Raw genomic sequence first — 23,143 nt, 5'->3', positions numbered from 1 at the left:
AACCTCCAACACACTCGGTCTAGGATGGGGCCTGGGCATCAGGATGTTCAGAAAAGCATCCCAGGTGATTTTAACCTGCACCCAGGGTAGAAGATCACTGATTTAGGGAGAAAACAATGGAGACGCTCAGCTAGGACTCTCCAATGCACCCAGATGGAGAATATCCAATTTCAAAGCAGGTCCTCCCCAGATCCCTCCCCTCAGCAAGACGATCTCTGCAGCTGCAGAGTATCCTTGGGAACAGCACGGTGAACTCTGGTGCCACGCCTCATTCACACGGTGCCTCTAAACCAGGCTGAGCCTCGGTTCCCCCACCTATTAGGAAAGGGATCTTCTAGATACATTTGTTTTGCTTCTCTTGTCTCCATTTTCCAGCTTCATGTTTCTCCTTCTCTCCTCATCTTGCATTTAAATGCACACTCCTATATATGCCTTTCTGCCTCTCCAAAAATGCACAGGGGGTTCTTGAAATTCGATTTGGGTAATGCCTGCCCTCGAAGTAAATAACACCATAAAAACTATAAGCTCTATAATCCAATCAGGGGATGGAACATTAAGAACGTGATATTCCATAAGGCATAAAACACTCCATTCCTGAGACTATAAAACCAACCATTCTGCTGGAGAAACTCATGCAGGATCATATAGACTCTGCCTCTTAAATGCCAGATGCGACCAGGAGTTCTCTGCTACACGGCAACTGTCTACTGTGATGTTAGTCATTTTTTATTCCTTTTGAGCCTGTTTTAATATCTATTTATCAAGTAGAAAATTCATTTTAGAACCACTTTCAGAGCAAGTATAAAGACATCCTTAAGGATAAATTAGCTACATTACTTTGATTCAATGAAATACATAAATCTCTCACCCTGCATAAGCTCACAGCCCATAAGAGCACAAGCCATCTCTCAGATGGGCCTGCTTAGATCAAAAATGGCACAGAAACACACAAATGACTAGTGTACAGAGCAGAAGTGGGCATAAAGTAGGTCTCCTTGGGACCCCATCTACAGTGATATAGCTGTAGAAAGTACCAAAAGATTTTTTGTTCTACGTCATTTCAGAAAACTTTAACATCCACCAAGCCCAGATCACAACCATGTTCCAGACTGGCTGGTCAACTGGCCATCCCAAGACCCTCAAACTCAGTGAGTCTAAATCAGAACTCACCACCTGCCCTCCAGGGCTTGCATTTCTTTCTTTTAAAAAAAAATTTTTTTTTTAATGTTTATTTTGTTTTTGAAAGAGAGACAGAGTGCAAGCAGGGGAGGGGCAGAGAGAGAGGGAGACACAGAATCCGAAGCAGGCTCCAGGTTCCCAGCTGTCAGCACAGAGCCTGACATGGGACTCAAACCCACCAGCCGTGAGATCATGATCCGAGCTGAAGTCCGATGCTTAACTCAATAAGCTACCCAGGCAACCTGCTTGCATTTCTGATCTCAGTTAAGGAGCTCCTATCCACCCCAGCTATCCAATCAGAAACGTGGTAGTTATCCTACAACCCTATCTCCTCTCAACCCTCTCTCCACGTCTTCCAAATCCCTATGTCCTGGAGATTCCATTCTGTGCACACCCGCATCTCTGTCTCTTCCATCCTGGCTCACAGCTCCTGTTTCAATGTGTTGCTTCCCAGACTCCTCTGATGACACTGCCCCGGTGCATTGAGGCCCCCCCGCGTCCAATCTATCCAATGTTCCACCACAATAATCTTAATGAAACAATCCTGATCACGTTGTTCTTGCATTAAAACCCTTCAGTGGCTATTCCATCGACTATGGAATGATGTTCCAAGTCCAAAGCAGGGAATGTGATCCCCTACAGTCCAACCTCTCCAACCCCATGTCCCCATGCCTCACCTTGAACCCTCTGCCCTGGTCAGATGAGCTACGTGCCGTTCCCAGCACACTAGCCTGCCTCCCGTCTGATGGGGTGGCTCCTCCTGGTCAGAATATCCCCCTGCCTCTCTGCAACACCCCAGAATATACTCATTGTGTGAACCCACCTCCTCCAGGAAACGTCTGCTCACACCCCACCCCGAAGGAAGCACCAGACAGCCCTAGCCTTAAGCCTCTGGCCAGTCTTCTCTCACGGTATCTACAACATGATCACACTTACTCAGGAACACAAAGAAGGCAGAAACTATCTCTTATCTCTTCAACCTCGGTGCCTAGCAGTGCCACCTGGTGCGTAGGACTTTAATAAATATTGGTTAAATGTGTGCATGTTTCAACGATCACATTCTAACGGCTCCAGAACTATTTTCCTGACCACTCGCGTACTTGCAGTCTGGCTGCTTCTGATATGGAACTGCCTCTTATTTCACTTGCAAATCATCTGCAGAAGACCAAAACTACATCAGTACAGGAGATACAGAACCTTCTTATCCCCTGAGGAATCATTTCTCTGTTCTTTGTTCTTCAAAGAAGAATCACACTTCAAGGCCCCCCAACAGCTGGGAGTGAGAAACGATCGAAACGAATCCCTCCAAGTCCCTGCCCTCCCTGCTTCTCAATGCCCTCTCTCTAGAAGTGATTACTGACTCAGGCTCAGGGTTGAGACATTAATTAAAGTAGAATGATCGTGGTGTAAACCAAGACTGGTTCGTGATGTCTGTATCTGTGGGTCCCTTGCCCGTGTAGATGCAGAATAACCCTGAGAATAAAAACTGACTTCCCTGGTTGTGTGGCTTCTAAGCCTATGAGGGAGTTACCTGAAAATAAAGGTGCCATTCTCAATTCAGCAGTGGCAGCCCCTGGGCCCCGGTGGAGGCTCTGGAAGGCTCTGGGCCCACCCAGAATTCTACCTAACATGTCATATATTCGCGACGTGGCTGCAAATACCCTCTCCCCCAAGTGCTGATTTCATATTGGAAGATAAGCAATTTAAATAAATGTTTCATTAACATAGTGCTTTCCTGCTCGATGCTAATGTACTTAAAGTAATTTGTTTTCCCAAATTCTCTTCCATAGACTCGTTTCATGCAATCCTCCACAGGACAATCTGAAACTCTTTGGGTCCCTAACAGACAATCCAGAGAACCTAGAAACCAACCAAACAACCAAACAAATAAGCAAAAACCCTTACACTGAAAAGCCGTCGAGACCTATTTGTTCTGGAACACATATCACACATGCTGCGGAACAGGACAGACCATCCTGACCACTTTGGTGGCCCTGGGTTCACACTGATGGCAACACAGCATCATTCAACAGACACTACTGGTCCCAGGGAGACAAGTGGGAGAGGTGGGTTACACTGGAAGAATGTGAGTATGTAAGATATTGTTTTGATGCCCTATAAGGCGTGTTCCCATTCCCCTTTGCTTATCTGTACGTGAATTCTTGCTGTGTGTGGATTCCAAACCCCAAAAATTTCAAGGATATTTCCAACATCCTTCATTAATAGAAGCTCTTAAAAACTTCATAGCGTAATGCTCAGATACACTCCAAACATGCAAAAGCAGGTACCATATAGGGGTTTGTTCCCCCAAACCTGTGAGACTCAGGGCAGCAGCATGATCACAGTGATGTGAGCAGCTGACTGGGCAGCAAAAGACACAGGCATCTGGGTGGATCCAGCCACAGTGTTTTGGCTTTGTGTATGCTACTATGCTAGAGGCAAGATTTTGGTTCTATTACACATGGGAGCAAAAATAAAACCCAATGAAGAGGTGAAGCACTTGAGCAGTGCACTCTGTGGGATGGGCTGGGGGCCATGCACCATGTGTGTGTGGCAGGAAGCAGAAGACCCATTAAAGAGCGTGGAATAACCCTGGTGAATGGAGTTAGCTCTCCAGGCTCTGCCACAGAGGAGCCACAAGGTGTGGGACAAGTGACTCTACTCTGAGCTCCATCTCCTTCTTGTAAAAGAAAAGAAATGATAACAATACGAGCAGCAGGTGGCTACCCTGTGCTAAGCACTCACAACGTAGCAGGTGCCGTTGAAAGCACTTTATAAACACTTGTTAGGCACCATCTCACCTACTCCCGAGGACCCCTGTGAGGGAGAGATCATTAATTCCAGTTCATGGAGAAGGGCTCAGAGTTCAGGGACCAGCCCACAGTCGCCCAGCTAGGGTGTGTTCAAAACCAAGTCCACCTGACTGCTGTTCTTTGGAAAGAGTAGCTCCAATGACTGCCACAAAAGCTGTGAGATTATATATATTATATATATATATATGAAATGCCTTGGATTGTGAGTAGCTTGTTCTGTGAGTGTTCCGCAAGACGAGCAAACATTTCTAATAAATTTTAACTTGATAAACAAGCAATGTCTTGCAACATGAGTCGTATGTGACGCTGAACGTCACATGATCACGACTGAGCCAATGGTTCTTGAAATTCACTTTGGTATACAAGGGCTTTGGGTTGCAAGCATATTTCTGGAACAAATTATACTCGCAAATCAGGATTTTACTGCATATGCAAAATGCTCTGAATGCAACGTAAGAACATCAGTCATCGTTAACACAGCCCACCCCCTCCAGCGCTCGGATCACCCTCTTTGACCGCGGCTGAGCAACTAGCTCCTGGCTGCAGCTCCTTCCCCTGGATTGGGACCCAACAACCCAAAGGTGTCTGGAGAAGGAGGCAGTGCCCCCACCCGGGTCACTTACTTTCTCAGAACTGCTATCTCGTTCTCTATGCTGCTCTCCTTGCCTTTCAGCGCCTTCTTCGGGATGCACTTCACCGCAAAGAGCCTGCCACTCGCCTTCTCTTCGGCTAAGACCACTTCAGAAAACGCCCCGCTGTGAACAAAGAGGGAGAAAAGGAAGCGGCTTAGACGCAGGAAGTTGTGGCTCCTCCGATCCCACTACCAAGGTCTAAGGAATAATAACAACAATCGTCCGCATTACTGTTACTTTTTTTAGCGCACATAGCTCCCTACTGGACTTCTTGATGCAAACAAGTACCTTCGTGCAATGGGACATGTGGATGTCCACGTGGGTTTGGCCACCGCCCAGTGCCACCTGCCACCCCACAGAACACTGCAGCAGTGGCCTTTGAGTGAACAGGGACGCTCCCGGAATGGCTCCTGTGGAGAAAGAGCATGCCCATCCCCTTGCCAGCCCCCACACCCAAGTAAATGACAAAGTAGTGCCAAAATTTCTAGCTTCCTCACAGGTCCTTCCATCCCAAGAAAATTTCAGAGCACACTGCAAACATTAATTAATTCTTAGAGACAGGTAAGGATATCATTGAAGTATGAGCTGGTACAACGCGTGGTATTGACATGGGGTTAATTAATTGGCAAAAACACACAAGTTTTCAATAAGCGGCTTATTTTTTTTTTAAACAAACAAACAAAAGCACACACGATGCCCTGAGTGGGGGAGACTTTTCTGCCTGAAAATGTAAACTGAACTCTGCAAAGGCAGAGCAGCAAAGGACATTCGGGGTTGGAGAGCTCATTTCTCCGAGGAGGCTCTGTGGTCATCGAGCCCCAGAGCCAGCACCTCAGTGGCCACCATGTCACCCACCCTAGGTACCATACTCGGGCTGGGGGGCAGAACTTCCCTAAGGGCTCAAACAGGAATAGGTTCGGCCATTACCCACTCGAGGACTCAGTAACTTGGGCCCTGTGCACACGGGCCATGGAGAAACCACTGTCCACTGAGTCACTCTCTCTCTCTAGACTTGTCAAGGACCAACTCTTTTTCCTTCAGAGGGACACTACACATGGCTTCTACACAGTTATAATTAGAGACAAACGCTCCTACATGAAAAGAAACCACTAGAAGGACCAATATCAACCCAATACCAGAGCCTGAGGGTCTGTTCTTCAGTCAACATCAAAAGATGCTTAAGCAAGAATTTCAGACTTTCCTCTCCCTCTGCTTACCCATCTGACAGGGACACACATCCATCCACAGACCAAAGGAAATACAAATATATAGTTTTAAAGTCCCTTCCGGGGAGAAGAATTCACTCTACTTAGCACAGTAAATTGTGAGTCTTCAGACAGTGTTCCTTCTGGAACATAAACTTGAGATAAATATATATCTATAGAATTCTATAAACCCAAGGGGGAGAGGCTGGGGGTTCTACCAAAGAACCAAAGGAAAAATGTCAGAACCAAGATCTTCTGCCCAAATCCACACATCGAGTAGGATTTTCCCTCACAGCACCACATGCCTCGCATCGACAGAAACCTTCCAGAATCAACTAGAACTACGATTATGAAATAGAAACACAAAAAAACCCACAACAGATTGATCACAGAGTGATTAATGGAATCAGACGTTCCCAGCGGCGCTTGGTCACTGCCAACGGATTCCGCCTACGGAAACCAATTCTTGGCAACTTTAGGGGATCCCCCGAACCCGGCTGTCTCTTCTTCTCACCTCTGTCCCGGGGACAGACTGACACGGATTCACCGCACAACAAGTGTTCTCAGGTGGAAGGAACCATGCACAATCACGTATATGGTCCCTTCTGCTATCCTCCAGGAGGTGGAACAAGGACGATGTTACAGATAAGAAGAATCAGTGAGGGAAGATGAGGAGTCTGGCACGATGGGTGACTTTCTACTGGGGAGTCCATGCATTTGTTTTCAGTTTCCCTATTTGCCACTTAGGTCCCTGATGCTGATGACACCACAGTGGTTCCTCTCCTGAGTTTGTTGAACTTACCAGGTCCATTTTCCACAAGGGGGAGAAGCCCTTTAGCAGCAGTGACCACTGCCAGACCTGTTAGACTTCCCCGCTGCCCCCTGCCCCACTCTGCACCCACCACACTCCCTCCTCTTCAGAATCTGCACCAAGAGTAACAGACTATGCCCAACACAGAGGAGGGATTCGGCTTGGGTAGCTATCAAGCGCTCAGAAGAGTAAGCACCTCCTTATTCCATGGACAGTTCTCTGCCTGGAAAACAGAGTGAGAAGTGAGGTTTCTGTGTGAATTGACCCCTGGGGCCATGACAGAAGAGGGAGGGAACTAGGTCCTCCATCAGAGCCAGTACTGGTGGGCTGCTGCAAGACACTGAGGTCAAGGTGAGGCACTGGCACTCCTGGATCGAGGGCTCTCTGCCTTCGTCCCTGACTTCAGGAGGGATGGACTATCTGTGACCCTGAGTGAGGGCAGGACAGTGGGACATAGATATGTAAGGGGCTTCACAGGCTAAGCAGCTGGGGCTTGACCACAAGTCACCTGTGAAAGGGGACAAGGCAGGCCCCTGATGGCCAAGGATGCCCCCAAGACTCCAGACATCTCCATCAACAGTTAACAAGTAGAATCACAAAAGGCAAGGTTACGGTCCTACTCTCTCAGGCTGAAACGCAGTCTGCAATCCCATTTCTGGGCATGCTACCAAAAGAATCAATAGCAGGGACTCAGATATTTGTACACCCATGTTCATTGCCACATTATTCACAACAGCCGAAGGGTGGAAATGACCCAGATATGCATCAGTGGATGAATGGATAAACAAAATGTGATCTGTCCGTGCAGTGGACTATTATTCAGCCACAAAAAAAGAATGGAATTCTGACACCTGCTACAACATGGATGAACCCTGAAGACATTATACTAAACGAAATAGGCCAGAATCTAAAGGACAAGCATCATATGATTCCACTTACACAAAGTACCTAGGCTAGTCAAATTCATACCCAGAAAGTGGAACGGAGGTTGCCAGATTTGGGGAAGCAGAGAACGGGGAGTCAGTGTTCAATGGGGACAAAGTTTCTATTTGGGAAGACAAAAGATGTCTGGAGATGGATGGTGGTGATGGTTACATAACAATGTGAATTGTCTTAATGCCACTGAACCTCACACTTAAAAATGGCTAATGTGATACATTTCATGTTCTGTTTCACCGCAAGAAAAAAATAAAAAGTCTGCCCAGTTCTACTCAATGGCATTACCTGGGGATGGATGCACTGAAAAAAACATGATAAATCTTTTCTCTCGTTACCTCCTCAAGGAAAAAGAAATGAGTAACTACGGGTGTTGGGTACCATGTGACACAAAGCGCTTTGGCGCCTGTCAACTAATCCAATTCTTACAGCATCCCAAAAAGCGTACAGGGAGTTAGTTACCTGTAACCCTCTGAGGTGCTTTTCCATACACTCTGCTGGGCCACTGTGTGCTGCTGGCAGAAGGAGCCTGCCTCTCAGGCAGGGAGGATGACACCACGGAGGGTCACCCTGCCTCAGCATGAGCTGCCATCCTTCCCTGAGAGTGCAAATCCCCACCTCACTTCCTCATTTAGCCCAACAATGCGCGTTTACCTCCTTCCACAGACAAAGCTCTCTGGTCTTCCTAGGGGATATATGATTAGCATACATTGTTACTGTTCCTGCAATAAACAGAAATCACTTGAAGACACTTACCCCATTGCAGGAAAGCTAATTAAAAACACCAGAAGCAGAAACACATGAATGAAGAGTCTGGGCACTTGCAATGTAATTACATAACAAAGTAATGCGTGTGTCTGGGCTGGGGTGGGGGTTGGGGGGGGGGGGCGAGGAGAGAAAAGGGAGGCAGGCTGGGAGGGGGCCCGTGGCAGGAAGGAAGTCAGCAAGAAAAATGATCTGAGTCCATAAAGGCTTCAGGCAACCCAATGAAATAAATTCCTAGGAACACAAGCAGGGACAGAGAGTTACGGAGTTTTAAAAATACAGAGAGGTCAGAGGAGGCTGTACTCCATCAGCTGTGAAATACAAGCACAACACATTTAAAACTGAACGGTGGTTGGGGTGCCTGGGTGGCTCAGTCGGTTGAGCTTCCGACTTCGGCTCAGGTCATGATCTCGCGGTCGACGAGTTCAAGCCCAGCATCCAACTCTGTGCTGATGGCTGGGAGCCTGGAGCCTGCTTCGGATTCTGTGTCTCCTTCTCTCTCTGCCCCTCCCCCCCACTCATACTCTGTCTCCCTCTCTCTCTCAAAAATAAACATTCAAAAAAAATTTTTTTTAACTGAACAGTAGAGACTTCCAGCCAGACTGAGCGCACCTGCGTCTTGAAATGGCAGTCTGTGCGGTGGCCTGCTCCTGCCTGGCACCCAGGACCCCATGCTCTCTGCAGTCTGCCTCCCCAACCCCCAACCCCCACCGCCTGCCTGGGATCAGGTGGTCTGGGCCCCCTGAGGAGGGAGGGGGTCTCCCAAAAGCTCAGTCCAATGCTTCCTCTTGCTGTTCATCCTAGCAGTTTCCTGTGTGGCCTCCTTCCTAAAACTCACTTCTTCTGGGTTCTACAACACAGTTCTTCCCTCCTCCTCCTCTTCCTCCTCCTCCTCCTATCAAAGGTTAGTGCACCCCCAGGCTGCATCTCCAATCTCCCTTCATCCTACTCCATCCCTTCCCCTTGGAAAATCTGTTATTTCCAGTTTCCACCACCTGTTTCCACATGGCCCCCTAACCTTTATCTAAATTTTAATCTCACTCATGTGCAAATCTCATCTTTCCAGCTGTCTACGAGAGCTTTCTAGCTCAATCTCCCAACCAGCCTCTCGAGAGCAGCATCACCAAAATTACAGAACAGTATCTTCGTCCCAAAACTTCTTCCTGGGTGCTGTCTCTCATTTCTACCAATGAGATATGAATGAATGTCTGCATTTCAACAATGCAGCCAAGAAACCTGTTTCACTCGTCCATCTCTCGTTCAAGATCCCTGTCTGTTCTTCTATCCCTGCACCACTGCCCGGGTTCAAGTTCGGGTTATTTCACTCTGGACTACTTCCAGGACCCTCTCCTGGCCCCTCTGCCCCCAGCTGCTTTCTCCAACCTGCTACTGGCATTACTTTTCTAAAGCAAAGATTATGTTGCTGCCCTACCTAAAACTCTGAGGTTTTGTGTCTAGAAGGTAAAGTTTCACCTCCTCTGCAAGTTATCGACGGCGCTCAAAGCTCTTCTCAACTTGACCCTAGCTTTGCGGGCTCATCTACTCTAGAGCCACCTTCGCCAACACAAACACGCCCCGCTATACACACATCACCCCTACTCCCACACCACATCAGTCAACTGGCAGCTTCCCAAACACTCCCATGCCCTTTCAGACCACTGACCTTGCTTCAAGTCCTGCCCACTTCTCCACTTCCTCGGACATCATTCCTTTTTCTTTCTGCTTGGCGAAATTCCACATACGTTTTAAAGGACCCAGCTCGTATATTTCCCTCTCTTTGGAGGCTTTCTCAGTTGCCTCCCCACCCGAAGGCCCTCATTCTGAGACTTGTACATTTGGCTTACACCTGCATTATCCCACTTACACATGCCACTGGGGCCTTCATGTACTTTCCCACGTGACAGCAGGTGTCCCAAGCCACACTTTCCTGTGTCTCCATCCCTAGCAATACCAGCACCAAACTGGATCATCAGTTTGGACGATCTGAGGCTCTAGTCTGTGTCCCCATCTAGCTTTCTACATTTCCCCTGTGCCATAGACACCCAAGATAAATGATACACTCTACTGACCTTCCTCTCCGTGTTGAGGGAAGTAATACAGTCCCTTTCCTCCTTCATAACGCATTCCTCCACATTTGTATGCAAGTCTATGCAGAAAGAACCTCAAAGCTTTCTCTCAAAGCATAAAAATTCTTTGAGACTTTCCCGATACATTTTAAAGCCCCAATGTTTATATAAAGCAGCACTATCAACAATAAGCCAAATTATGGAAAGGGTGCAAATGCCCAACAACTGATGAATGGATTAAGAAGATGTGGTACACACACACACACACACACACACACACACACACACACACACACACAATGGAGTATTACTCGGTGATGAAAAAGAATGAAATCTCATCATATGCAACAATGTGGATGGAACTGGAGGGTATTATGCTAAGTGACATAAGTCAGTCAGAGACAGACAAGATACCATATGATTTCACTCTCATATGTGGAGTTTAAAAAACACAACAGATGAACACAAGGGAAGGGAAGGAAAAGTAAGATAAAAACAGAGAGGCAGGCAAACCATGAGAGACTCTTAAATCCAGAGAACAAACTGAGGGTTGCTGGAGGGGAGGCAGGTGGGGGGATGGGCTAAGTGGGCGAGGGGCATTGAGGAGGGCACTTGTTGGGATGAGCCCTGGGTGTCATGTGTAAGGGATGAACCACTGGGTTCTACTCCTGAAGCCAAGACTACTGTAGGCTAAATAACTTGAGAATAAATTAATATTAAAAAAAAGTGCACACTTGTGTGCCAGAGTGCTTCAGTAATATTCTACGGTTGCAGAATCCCAAGATCACTCTCTGTCCTGTTAAAAATATAAAATCAGTGACATTGTGAGATGATATTTCTCCCCATAAACCTTCATCCTGGTTAAATAAGTCAAATTTGGGAGGAAAGAGTAGAGGGCAGATTTTTTAGATGTTTGAAAGGACTTTAGAAAATGCATGTTCATGGGAGAAATAAAAATCCCAGTGTTTTAAAAACTGCATTTTTCAAGATGTCCCAACATACTTATTTGATTTTTAAAGAACGCTAACATTCCATTTCTGAAAAACATACCAAGTCTCCATCTAAATTAAATCTCTGTGACCAATTACTGAAAAGGTCAAACAAAAAATTATTCTTGAAACGCTAAATATTTTCAGCTCCTGAAGATAAGCTGTACAAATTACAAAAGTTGAAACCTTCCCCTTTTTCTTCTACATTTCAAAGAAAATCAAATCTCATCACCTGGAGGCAGCTCGCTCTGATTGCAAGCCAGGCGCCCAGGAGGAAGTAAACAATGTTTTGCTAGCTGAATTTCCAAGACTTGAGGAAATGTCACATTTTCTATATTGACTAAAGAATTCTAAACAACTACTTTTGCTTTTAACTTCATAAATGATGGCTTTGAAGAGGGCCGTTTCTTTTTGCTTTACCTAGTCAGCTGTGAGAAGGAACTCCACCGCGCGGTAAGGGTGGGCCATCCAGGACTTAGACTGTGTCTGCTATAAAGCCCTCCCCGCCCCTCCCCTGGGCTCTGGGAATTCCTTACATTCCCGAGTGGCCTGAAAATGCAGCATTTAATGGTTTTGTGAACTACCTGCCTGTTGTTAAAAAGAAATTCCTAGAGCCACTCAGGAAGCCATACCTTACCTCCAGATCTGCTACTATATACCGTCTTAGCCCTGGTTTCAGCTCCGCAGTTTCATTTACCCACAGTCAGTCAAGTACTGGAAGCACATGAGTCCCCTCCTGCCAATATGTAGCCTCATGCTCTGTCACAGTGTTCACCTCGCTTCGTCTCATCAGATAGGCGTTTAATCATCTCACGTCCTCACAAGAAGGATGAGTACAGCACAAGAGGACATTTTGAGAGAAACTATACCCATGCAACTCTTATTACGGCATATTGTTAAAACTGCTCTATTTGATTGTTACTGTTGACCAATCTCTTACCATGCCTGAGTTATTAATTACACTTCATTGTAAGCATGCATGTATAAGAAAAAACATACTATATGTAGTGTTCAGTGTTATCTGCAATTTCAGGCATCCACTGAGGGGGGGGGCAGGGGCAGGGCACAGATGAGGGGGACCAGAACTCAGAGCTCAGCCATGCCCAGAGCTACGCTGGCTAACCCACCTACTCACTACCAGTTATTAACCATAAAAGCAAAAATAAGATTCGATGAATTCTGCTTTCCAAATTGTTAAAAAATGTTTATTTATTTTTGAAAGAGAGAGAGAGAGAGACAGAGCACAAGTGGGGGAGGGGCAGAGAGAGAGACACACACAGAATCCCAAGCAGGCTCCAGGCTCTGAGCCATGAGCACAAAGCCCGACCCGGGGTTTGAACTCATGAACTGCAGGATCGTGACCTGAGCCCAAGCTGGACACTAAACCAACTGAGCCACCCAGGCACCACCCGCTTTCCCAATTTCTTGTGATCTTTACCATGAAGTTGTTAAGAACAAATATCAGAGAGTATTTAGAAAGGGTAGTGCATGTGCTGACTGCTTTAAGTGCATATATTTTAAAAACAAATTATTTTCTCATACAACAGCAATTTAATCACAAAACAGATATTTAGCCTCCAACAACCTACAGCAACTTGCACACTGTAGATGTTCTACCAACGTCCATCCAACTGAACTGGTGATACCTTAAAAAGACAGATGCCCCTGGGGCACCTGGCTGGCTCAGTTGGTTAAGTATCCGACTTCGACTCAGGTCACGGTCTCACGGTCCGTGAGTTCGAGCCCCACATCGGGCTCTGTGCTGACAGCTCGGAGCCTGGAGCCTGCTTCGGATTCTGTGTCTCCCTCTCTCTCTGCCCCTCCCCCACCCGAGCTCTGTCTATCTCTGTCTCTCAAAAATAATAAATAAAAATGTTGAAGAATTTTTAAATATTAAATGACAGATGCCTCTGATTTTCCATAAGAATCAGGAATTCCAGAGCTGTCATTCTGGTTCACGATAGCTCACTAAACCAATCGCTCAGTAAAATTATATCCATCCCAAATTAGACCAAGAAATAATCAGATGGCACTGAAACGATCTGCCCTATTCGCTTAGAGTCAGCTATTATTGGATCATTGCCTTCTTGTTCTTTTTAGTCATTCGACATACAAATCAGATTGACTGTGTTATTAACTGTATTAACACCGTTGCCGCTAGCCCATTACCATTCCTGTGCCCTGTGACTGGGCAGACAGACGTTACCCCCAGGCCTTGGGCCATAAATTAAAATGTTCTTTTCCACTAAGCATACTATTTCCCCCAGTGTTAGGCCAGGACAATATTAAAGGCTGAAGGGAGGAAAAAATGGAAAAGAAACCACACAGTGAAAAATGAAGGTGGTGACCCTTGGCTTCAGAGCATCTAAGAAATAGACAGATGTCTTTTAGACCTATTGGTCCAGACCAGAATCAACTCTTAAAGTAAGAAAACCTGTCTGCTAACTCTCACGATAATCTTACTGACCCCAGAGAACCCAAACAGATAAAAACAGTAGTGGGAGTCAGATGGTGTGAGCAACTCTCCAGGCAGAAATGAGACAATTTCAGAAGTGGCAGAAACTCTTTCCAGTTTGATCTCTGATCTACAATCTCCACTAATTCACACACCACTGATGACATTTTGTAGTGCTGATTCAGTCCACTGACAAGCAAACAAAGCAAAAACACATTTTGTTTTCACACACAGGCTTCAAGAACACATATGCGTATGAAAATTGGTATCCCACTTAGATAGGACATCTGCTCATTAAAGTGTGCCTTCTAAGCTCCTGGGTGGCTCAGTCAGTTGAGCACCTGATTCTTGGTATCTGCTCAGGTCATGATCCTAGGGATTGAGCCCCGAGTCAGCCTTCACACTGAGTGTGGAGCCTGCTTAAGATTCTCTCTTTCCCCCTGTGGCCCCCTCACCACTCACGCTCTCTCTCTCTCTCTCTAAGATAAAAAAATTAAATAATAATAATAAAGTGTGTCTTCTAAAACCTCTACTTAGCAATTACATAGAAAGCCAGATGTTTGGGGCACCTGGGGGGTTCAGTCCCCTGAGTGTCCAACTTCCGCCTGGGTCATGATCTCACGGTGCATGAGTTCAAGCCCCGCGTGGGGCTCTGTGCTGTCAGCCTGCTTCGGATTCTGTGCCTCCCTCTCTCTCTGCCCCTCCCCCACTTGCGCTCTGTCTCTCTCAAAAATAAACATTAAAAAAAAAAAAGAAAACCATATGTTTATGTGAATGCTTAAACTAAAAGTATCAAAATTCTACTTCTTAAAAAACTAGGCCCTTATGAATTGGTACCTGTGTCTCACCAACCAGTTCAAATTAGAGGCATATCCTTAACCTTAGTAAATTATGCATACAAATAGGGAGGCTCCTGCTAAAAATAGCCCTTCTTTTTCACTCAAAAAAAAAATCCCATTTTCCTCTTCCACTTGGTAAATCCCACAATGACTAGCAAATTCCCCTAATAGCTTTGAGAACCGTGACGAAACGTTCTTAAATATTCATAACACTGGCGTGATTTTTGCCCAGATCAATTCTCATTCTGACTACATCCCTGCATCTAAAACCACGGGCGCAGTTCGCGTTGTGACAATGCTCGTCACAGGGGAAGGCATCAAAATGCCAGCACAGTCACTGCGTGTCACAGCTCTGGTTCCTTGAGGTCTTTCTGCGGAGCTAAATCTTCATGCTAATTGCTTCACGGATCCCAATGCAGAAGACAAATACATTCCAAATGAATGCATGCTGCCTGCTTCCTTCAAGAACACAACTTTTTCGCCTTTACCTCTCTGACAGGGTCTCACATTTTATCTCTGCCCTTTTCCAGACGCTTGTGAAAGGTGGATGTGGAGCCTGACGACGCCAGTCATTTTTTCTTAGCTCACCAACAGGGAGCATTAAAGGAAGCCTGCTTTGGGGAGGCGGGGACAGGACAAAAGATTCAGTTCTTCTGGAATCACAAAGCCTATAGCCACAGCCAAAAAACTACTAACACTGAAAGGCACAGAAAGTGTCCGTGCGGGCCGCATATGCACTTGGTGCAAGGGTATATTTCACTTGGATGATAAAGGTTGAAGGGGTTTTGGACAGCCCCCACCCCTCCCAAAATGTGCTCCTTTGGCATGTGGATTATTGTGAGCTACAGGCACTTGACACCTTGCAGGCTCAAGAGAAACTTCTGTCCCTCCCTTAACCACACGGTAAAATCTAAACTGGAGGCATTTCTCAGAATAAAGATTACTAACAGAGACAAATTTTATCTGAGTGACCCATCTGTATGGCAGGGCAAACAACGGATTAGCAAACATCTCCTCTTGTCGCCCAGAGAAGTGCATTCTTTTCCTCTGAGGTCCAGACCCCTGTCCCCTTGTCCTTAGCTCAGAGAGACACAGACACCTCATTTTCCCAGGTGTTTTCCCTCATTTTCCCAGGTGTATGTGGATTTCCTGTATGTTTGCCTATTACATTGCATTTTCTTGGTGCAAAGAATTTTTATTTTCCCTTGTTCTTTTGTCTCAGGTAAATTTGATTCTTAGTCCAGAGAGAAGGACCTTTGAGGGGACAGGAATTCTTGCTCCTCGATAAGGTAATGATTTGGAGGAAAGTGGCGCTCCCAGCGTATTGTCCACCTCTCTCTGTTAACTGTGCAGTGCTCACAGGCGGTGCATCTCGTCGTGGTCTGCAGAGGTCTCCTGTGGGACAAAGCATCTCCATGCCGAAGTGGCTCTTCAGGGTGGTCCTCGTCCTCACTCCCATCCCTTACAGTAAGGAAACCAAAACTAGAGGACACTCAAGTCCTCCTTCTCCTGTGACTGCTACAAAGATCCCATGTCCTCCTAACAGCAGACACATAGCTTTTATAGGGGCCAGTGGACAACATCATCAAAAGGTGGGCAAAACCTTAACAGTGAAGCTGGGGTGGCTGCTTATGATAACCCCAGCTGGCCCACCATCACGTGGCCACTCCTACTCCCTGGGGCCCTCTGGAAAGCTCTGATTTTAAGTACTATTTTATGCTTATTTTAATTCTGGTTAAGGGCAGATGGATCCACAGGTAACTTAAGGGAAAGCCTTTTTTTAAATTTTTTTAAATGTTCATTTTTGAGAGAGAGACAAAGAGAGCGCGTGAGCATGAGTGGGGGGGGGGGGGGGGGGGGAAGGGCAGAGAGAGAGGGAGACACAGAATCTGAAGCAGGCTCCAGGCTCTGAGCTGTCAGCACAGAGCCCGACCTGGGTCTCGAACTCACAAACCATGAGCTCATGACTTGAGCCGAATCAGATACTCAACCGACTGAGTCACCCAAGTGCCCCAAAGGAACAGTCTTTTAAGTTCCATGCCAGCCAAACTCACATATCAATATCCTTTCTAATTAGTTTTTCAAGATCCCGCATTAAAAAAGAGTCCTTATTGGTATAGTAATTACTACATTAAAAGGACTTTTGGCTATATCTATGTAAGAAAAAAAAAAAAAGTCTATCAGGGCCTCTGGGTGGCTTAGTCGGTTAAGCGGCTGACTTCGGCTCAGGTCCTGATCTCGAGGTTCATGAGTTCAAGCCTTGCATCGGGCTCTGTGCTGACACCTCAGAGCCTGGAGCCTGCTTCAGATTCTGTTTCCATCTCTCTCTGCCCCATCCCTGCTCACGCTCTGTCTCTCTGTCAAAAATAAATTAAAAATAATTTTTTTAATTAAAAAGTCTATCAATAACCTGATTTAAAAAAAAATCAAAAGCTTGAGGAGTACCTGACTGGTTCAGTCAGTGGAGCATGTGACATTTGATCTCAGGGTCATGAGTTCAAGCCCCACGTTTGGTAGAGATTACTTAAAAATAAAATCTTATAAAAAAAAAAAAAAGCTTGAAATACCAAAACATTGGAAATATTCAAAATATCTATCTATAATAGGGGACTGGTTAAGTAAATTAGAATCTAAAAATACACTGGAGTACTACACAGCCATTTAAAATAATTAAGTAAATTTATGTGTGCTGATAAAGAATTATCCCCAAGATATACTGTTAGGTGAAAAAAAAAGAAGGTACAAAGTGCCCACTGTGTTCCCATTTGCATAACACACACACAAAGACAGACACACACACACACAATCTCTGGAAAGAGGCAAGAAACAAGTTACACCGTTGCCTCCAGCAAGACGCCTAAGAATGAGGAGAGTTAGTTATTATCTATTTTACTATGTACATGCACTGTTTTTCCATTAAAAGTTACTTAATGGGGGCGCCTGGGTGGCTCAGTTGGTTAAGCATCTGACTTTGGCTCAGGTCATGAACTCGAGGTTGGTGAATTTGAGCCCCACGTCGGGCTCTGTGCTGAACAGCTCAGAGCCTGGAGCCTGCTTCAGATTCTGTGTCTCCCTCTCTCTCTGCCCTTCCCCTGCTTGTACTCTCTCTCTCTCTCTCTCTCTCTCAAAAATAAATGAAACATTAAAAAAACATGTAAAGGGGCGCCTGGGTGGCGCAGTCGGTTAAGCGTCAGACTTCAGCCAGGTCACGATCTCGCGGTCCGTGAGTTCGAGCCCCGCGTCGGGCTCTGGGCTGATGGCTCAGAGCCTGGAGCCTGTTTCCGATTCTGTGTCTCCCTCTCTCTCTGCCCCTCCCCCGTTCATGCTCTGTCTCTCTCTGTCCCAAAAGAAATAAATAAAAACGTTGAAAAAAAAATGAAAAAAAAAGAAAAAAGAAAAAAAATGTAAAGAGTTATTTAATGAACTAGAGAAAATTTTCAAAAGCGACGGTGAGAACAATCGATAATCGTCTATGCAAAATGACTGTCCAGCTAATGAAAGCCTCTAACTAGATCCATCTAGCTACACCTACTATGAAATGTCAGTAACAACCCCATTAGACAGTGAAGTTTTAACCCTTTGTGATGTCTGGATATCTAAATAGGGAAAAACACCTGGTACGAATCGGCCTCATGTACCTGGTTCCCAATTAGCCCAGATACCTTCACCGATGAAGATATTCAACAGCTTTTTCACAAGAAAAAGGGGGGGGGGGGGTCAAGGGACTTTTCTTCATAGAGATCACTGATACATAACATCAGGGAACTCACTTGTAGGGAATGGGGAAGCTGACACGGGCTCTGAAGGACGAGTATGTTTCAACAGGTAAAAACATGAGGGGAGAAGAAAGGAAGGCAAGAAAGGCAGGTTGACAGAACAGAAGCAGAACATAGCCCAGAGCCAGGCCCTCAACAGGGCAGATGCTAAACACACGGGGGCATTGTGGGGAGAGAGAAATATTTTGTGTATGTGTGCAGAGCACATCGTGAAAAAACAAACTTTATGTATGTGTGTGTAAAACTACAAAACGCACCATTGATGCTCACAGCACCTAGAATAACGGCCCCCTAGGGCTATCCACACCCTGATCCCTGGGGTCTGTGAATGTTAGCTTATGTGGCAAAAGGGACTTGGCAGCTGTGATTAGATTAAGGGTCTCAAAATGGGGCTGTTGTGCTGGATAACCCTGGTGGCTCAGTGTAATGGCAAGGGTCCTTACAAGAGGCGGGCAGGAGGACAGAATCGGACGAGATGGTGTGCTGGAAACAGTGGTCAGAGAGATGTTGTCGCAGAAGGGGACGGGAGCTAAGGCATGCCAGCAACTTCTAGAAGCTTCAAAAAAGCTAAGAATGGGTTCTCCTTAGATGTCCTAGAAGGGACAGAGTCCTGCCAACATCTTTATTTTGCCTCTAAGGCCCACTGGAGGACTTCAGACTGGAACGGGAAGATAAAACTATGAAGTCTTAGTCCACCAAAATCTGTGGCCATTTGTTACAGCAGCAGTAAGAATCCAATACAAATACAAGTCAATATTAATAGTATTCATCTCTATTTTACAGATGAGGAAACTGACCTCATCAAGGTTCAACAACTTGTCCAAATCTCAAAGACGAGGACTCAAGCCCAGGTGTGAAAGCTGGATGGAGTGCTGTCACCGGACCGGTAGCTGGAGACACACTATGGACATTGCAGAGATCAGAGGGAAGAGTGTCAGTGCCACAGGCAGTAACAAGGCATGAGGTTTTGAACAAAAGAGGGAAAGGAACAGAGCTGACTAAAATATGGTATTCTTGGTCTGATCAAACATGTCATAGGCAACTGTGTTCTTTTACATCAGTTTGAACAGAAACAGAGAAGTGTCCTCCCTGACAAAGGGATATGGCTTGGCCATGTAAGAAATCCATTTATGGCAAACATACTCATGCTTATGCTACAGATGCTTTCTACATTTGCAACTTGAAAATTACCTTCCCTTTCTTTTTACCTTAGTGATTAAGTCCATAATTGGCTGAATCTCCCTACACTAACCAATGAAATGCCTTGCACATCTTTTCATAACTGAGCTGTACTGTTTACAGATGGTTCCATAAACAAAGTGGTAAAGAGAACTTGGTCAAGATGCAAGACTAAAGCCTTATTAGATTATTTCTAAAAGCATATGCCGATAATTTTCCAATTCTATCAATAATCCTGCATGATAACATTATGCCTACTTGATAGCTGAGAAAACTTCAGTTCAAAGAGGTTAAAAATTTTACGAATGAGGTAACAAGTGATGTTCTAACCCTGGCCTGTTGCCAGAATCATGCTTTTTCATTTTTAGCCAATGCCATCTCTTCAGGTATAGTTAATTCATAATTGAGAAAAGGTAACAAGATTGCAAAGGGTGCAGAGATTTTTTTTGCTATATTTTGCCCCCAAAAAAGAATGTCCAAATTCCCACCCACACTAAATCAACAGCAATCTGGGCTCTGATGGGAAAATTCACTGAAATTTTCTTAGCCAGACAACCCTCTGGCTAATAACTTTGGCTTCTTTCTAAGTTTCTGACAATGTTTGCCCATTTCAATCCCAAGGACTGAAGACAGAAGGTTCCCTTGCCTCCGACTTCCAGGTGCCCACACTCTCTGTTAAAGGCCACTGGAATAATTTTCAGTTTGAACTTTCTGTTCGTGTTCTGAGTCTACTCTTCAGTGTTTTAAAACTGGGCCCCCTCTTTATTGCCTTTCTATGTCAAAATTCTACATGATAATTTGTATTCTTTTCAAAAGTACAAAAACACAATAGACTCAAGATTGACCCTTGTATTTCCTCACCTGCTAATTCCTCTTTCTAAACTGCCCACACATCTCATTATCCATTTCCTGATTAATAGAGTGAACTTCATCTTCAAGCACAAGTGACAATTTCTGCCATTTCCTAAAACATGATCACATTATCACTGTCCCAGCTGAAAGAAAAGTTCATACATCCCTAGGCATTTGTGCCTTGGTACCCAGCTTTATTCACCAATCACACACAACACAAACTACCAAGCAATTTGTGGGGAGGTGCTGATGACGACGTTACTTCTGGATGAAAATGAGAATAAGTCTGCCTAGTGGCTACCCACAAAACCCAAAGGTCATCCCCTGAGATACCACTGCACACAAAACGGAGGCCAGAAGCACGAGGATACTGTCCTTTGAGCTTTTCTCAATGATTCAGCCATGGAAGTGATGACCCATCGCAGAGATGATGGACATGAATGGAAGGTCTGCTCTACCTCTGCCAGCCCTGGCCATTCTCAGATGATAGGAAGGGTGCCCTGAATGCTCTGATCCCTGCAGACACCATCAGCCCTGGCCCCAGGCTGCTTGGCTGCTTCCGTCGAGGCAGAGAAACATGCTGTTGGCACATCACATCCATGTCTTTCCCCGTGCAAGGCAGAAGGCACCCATTACAAACTCCACGGCTCTGCTTCCTGGAAAGTGCGCTACTGAGGGGGGCGCTGCTCTGAGGTGTGTGAGATTCCCCAGGGCAGGTGATTTGAGGGGTTCCAAAAGGCTTGCTTGCCCAGAAACATCTCCCCAAATTGGCCCATTGAAGAGCTGGAGACCCTTCTTTGGGTCAGGGACATATCTACAGACATCTCTGCTAAAGCCCAATGTGTTTCCTGGGAGCCACATGTGTACCTGCTCGGCGTTAAGTGCTGACGACAGTGATTAAGGACCCATACTTCAGTCATTAGTTAGCTCTGGCCCTGGGAAGGTGGACCCCACCATCACAGAAACCTGAACTACAAGCTGGAGCTGACCGCTATACGCGGCACGGTCACCTTGCACTGCTTCCCGCAGGTGGTGAGGCACGGTGGCAATGTCCCCTGGCCCCGCTGCTGCTGCCTCGGCGAACAGGTCGCACATCTGCGAGCTGGCAGGGGAGTAAACAGCACGGGCTGCCCAGTCTGCAAAGGACTAGTGAGCCCTGTGATACGCCAGGCCCTGGGGATATGGAGGCCAATGGAAGGCACATTCTGCCCCACGAAGCTCCCACGCCAGCCAGAGGGGGCCAGACCGTAAACAAACACATGTGCCAGGTGTTGGTAAGAGCCAGAAACAAAGATAAAGTGGTGGGGGTGGGGGGCAGGGGAGACAGAGTGTGCATTGATGGAGGGGGTGGCCGGGGTAGGCACTTTGCTGAGGACTGAGTGGCACAGGGAAGAGATCACGGGCAGATCTAGAAGACTTTTCCAGGCCAGGGAACCATGCATGAAGGGACCACAGCTGTGTGAAGGAGGGACGAGGCAGGATCATGAGATCCACAAAGAGCGTTAGCACCGGTGGTTCACGCCAAGGGTTGGGTGGGGTCTGGGGTACTGTTCCTGAAAGATCTCCATTCCACTGATGGTGCGACACATCTTACTTCCATGTGAGAGCTTTAAAAAAAAAAAGCACAAAGGCTCAAGGCGGGCACTGGCTTCACAGATGCTATCATTCTAGCTAACTTAACAATATTCTCATGCTCCCTAATAAAAAAGCAGAATTGATCATGATTTAGTCAAAGTTCCTCGAGACGGCGAGAAGGCCCTTCGTTCTAGCCTGAGTGATGTCACACAGCTGCTTAAACTCACCCTGGTTTTGCCTCAGTTTGGCCACGTGCAAGGTGGAGATGGTGCCCCACCTTCTGCTTCAGGTAAGGGCCGCTAAGGTACACGCCGGGCCCGCCCTCTGACCCCCTGTGGGCACAGGCTCACACCCCAGGGGCTTGGCCGCCCATGCTCCTGGTGTGTGTCTTCTGGACTGTGCTGGCCGCGTGGAGAATAACAATGCTACTCCGCATGGAATCGCTAATCTGCTGGACGCCTAACAACTGGTCTGTACCTTTCTGGAACGGGCACTTCATCCTCATAACGGCTAAAGCCATTTCACATGCCCGTCCACAAAGGAGGCTATGGAAATATATCCAAACCACACACGCACACAAATAGAACACTAAAACGATTTAACTTTTTTTTTCTTTTGCCAAATACTTTGATGCTTCTGAAAAGTATGCTTAAAAATAGAAACTGGAACACCAATTGTTTTCACCATTAGATCAGATCTACCTCACCAGCAGCAGCAAAATGAACCCCTTTCTCTACTCACTGCTGCCTGCCTTTCTTCTCTAAGGAAAAAAAAAAAAATCACTATATCTCAACCCTCATAAATGGCAGGAGCTAAAGAGATCCTCTGTCAGTCTCCAGGGTGCTCCAGTCCTGGCATCTTTCCTTAGGGTAAACACCAGGGACAATTACAATGACTTTGTTTCTTTACTTGGTTTTTAAACAAATGTACCAGCCCAGGTCTCCCAAGTGTGCACGGTTACCAGCTGGCCATCCCTCTCTCTCACTCTGTGAGCTTCACGGTACTTGAACAGAAAAGATCAAAGTATAAATTTTTAAATGGAAAAGATAAGGGGTGCCTGCGTGGCTCAGT

At 46.1% G+C, this 23,143-nt stretch overlaps 1 protein-coding gene across 2 annotated transcripts in view; it reads right to left on the bottom strand.

Moving 5' to 3' along the window:
* Positions 1–23,143, bottom strand: part of CAMK1D (calcium/calmodulin dependent protein kinase ID) — a 435,052-nt gene that overhangs the window by 268,813 nt on the left and 143,096 nt on the right. For both annotated transcript variants that reach the window (XM_043564752.1, XM_043564753.1), the window contains exon 2: positions 4,616–4,747. In XM_043564752.1, the coding sequence (XP_043420687.1) occupies positions 4,616–4,747 (132 nt within the window). The remainder of the gene's footprint in view (positions 1–4,615; positions 4,748–23,143) is intronic.

The sequence above is a fragment of the Prionailurus bengalensis genome, chromosome B4 (assembly GCF_016509475.1).
Source record: "Prionailurus bengalensis isolate Pbe53 chromosome B4, Fcat_Pben_1.1_paternal_pri, whole genome shotgun sequence".
Taxonomy (NCBI): Eukaryota; Metazoa; Chordata; class Mammalia; order Carnivora; family Felidae; genus Prionailurus; species Prionailurus bengalensis.
The sequence above is the reverse complement of the archived record's forward strand: the minus strand, read 5'-3'. Positions and strand labels throughout refer to the sequence as shown.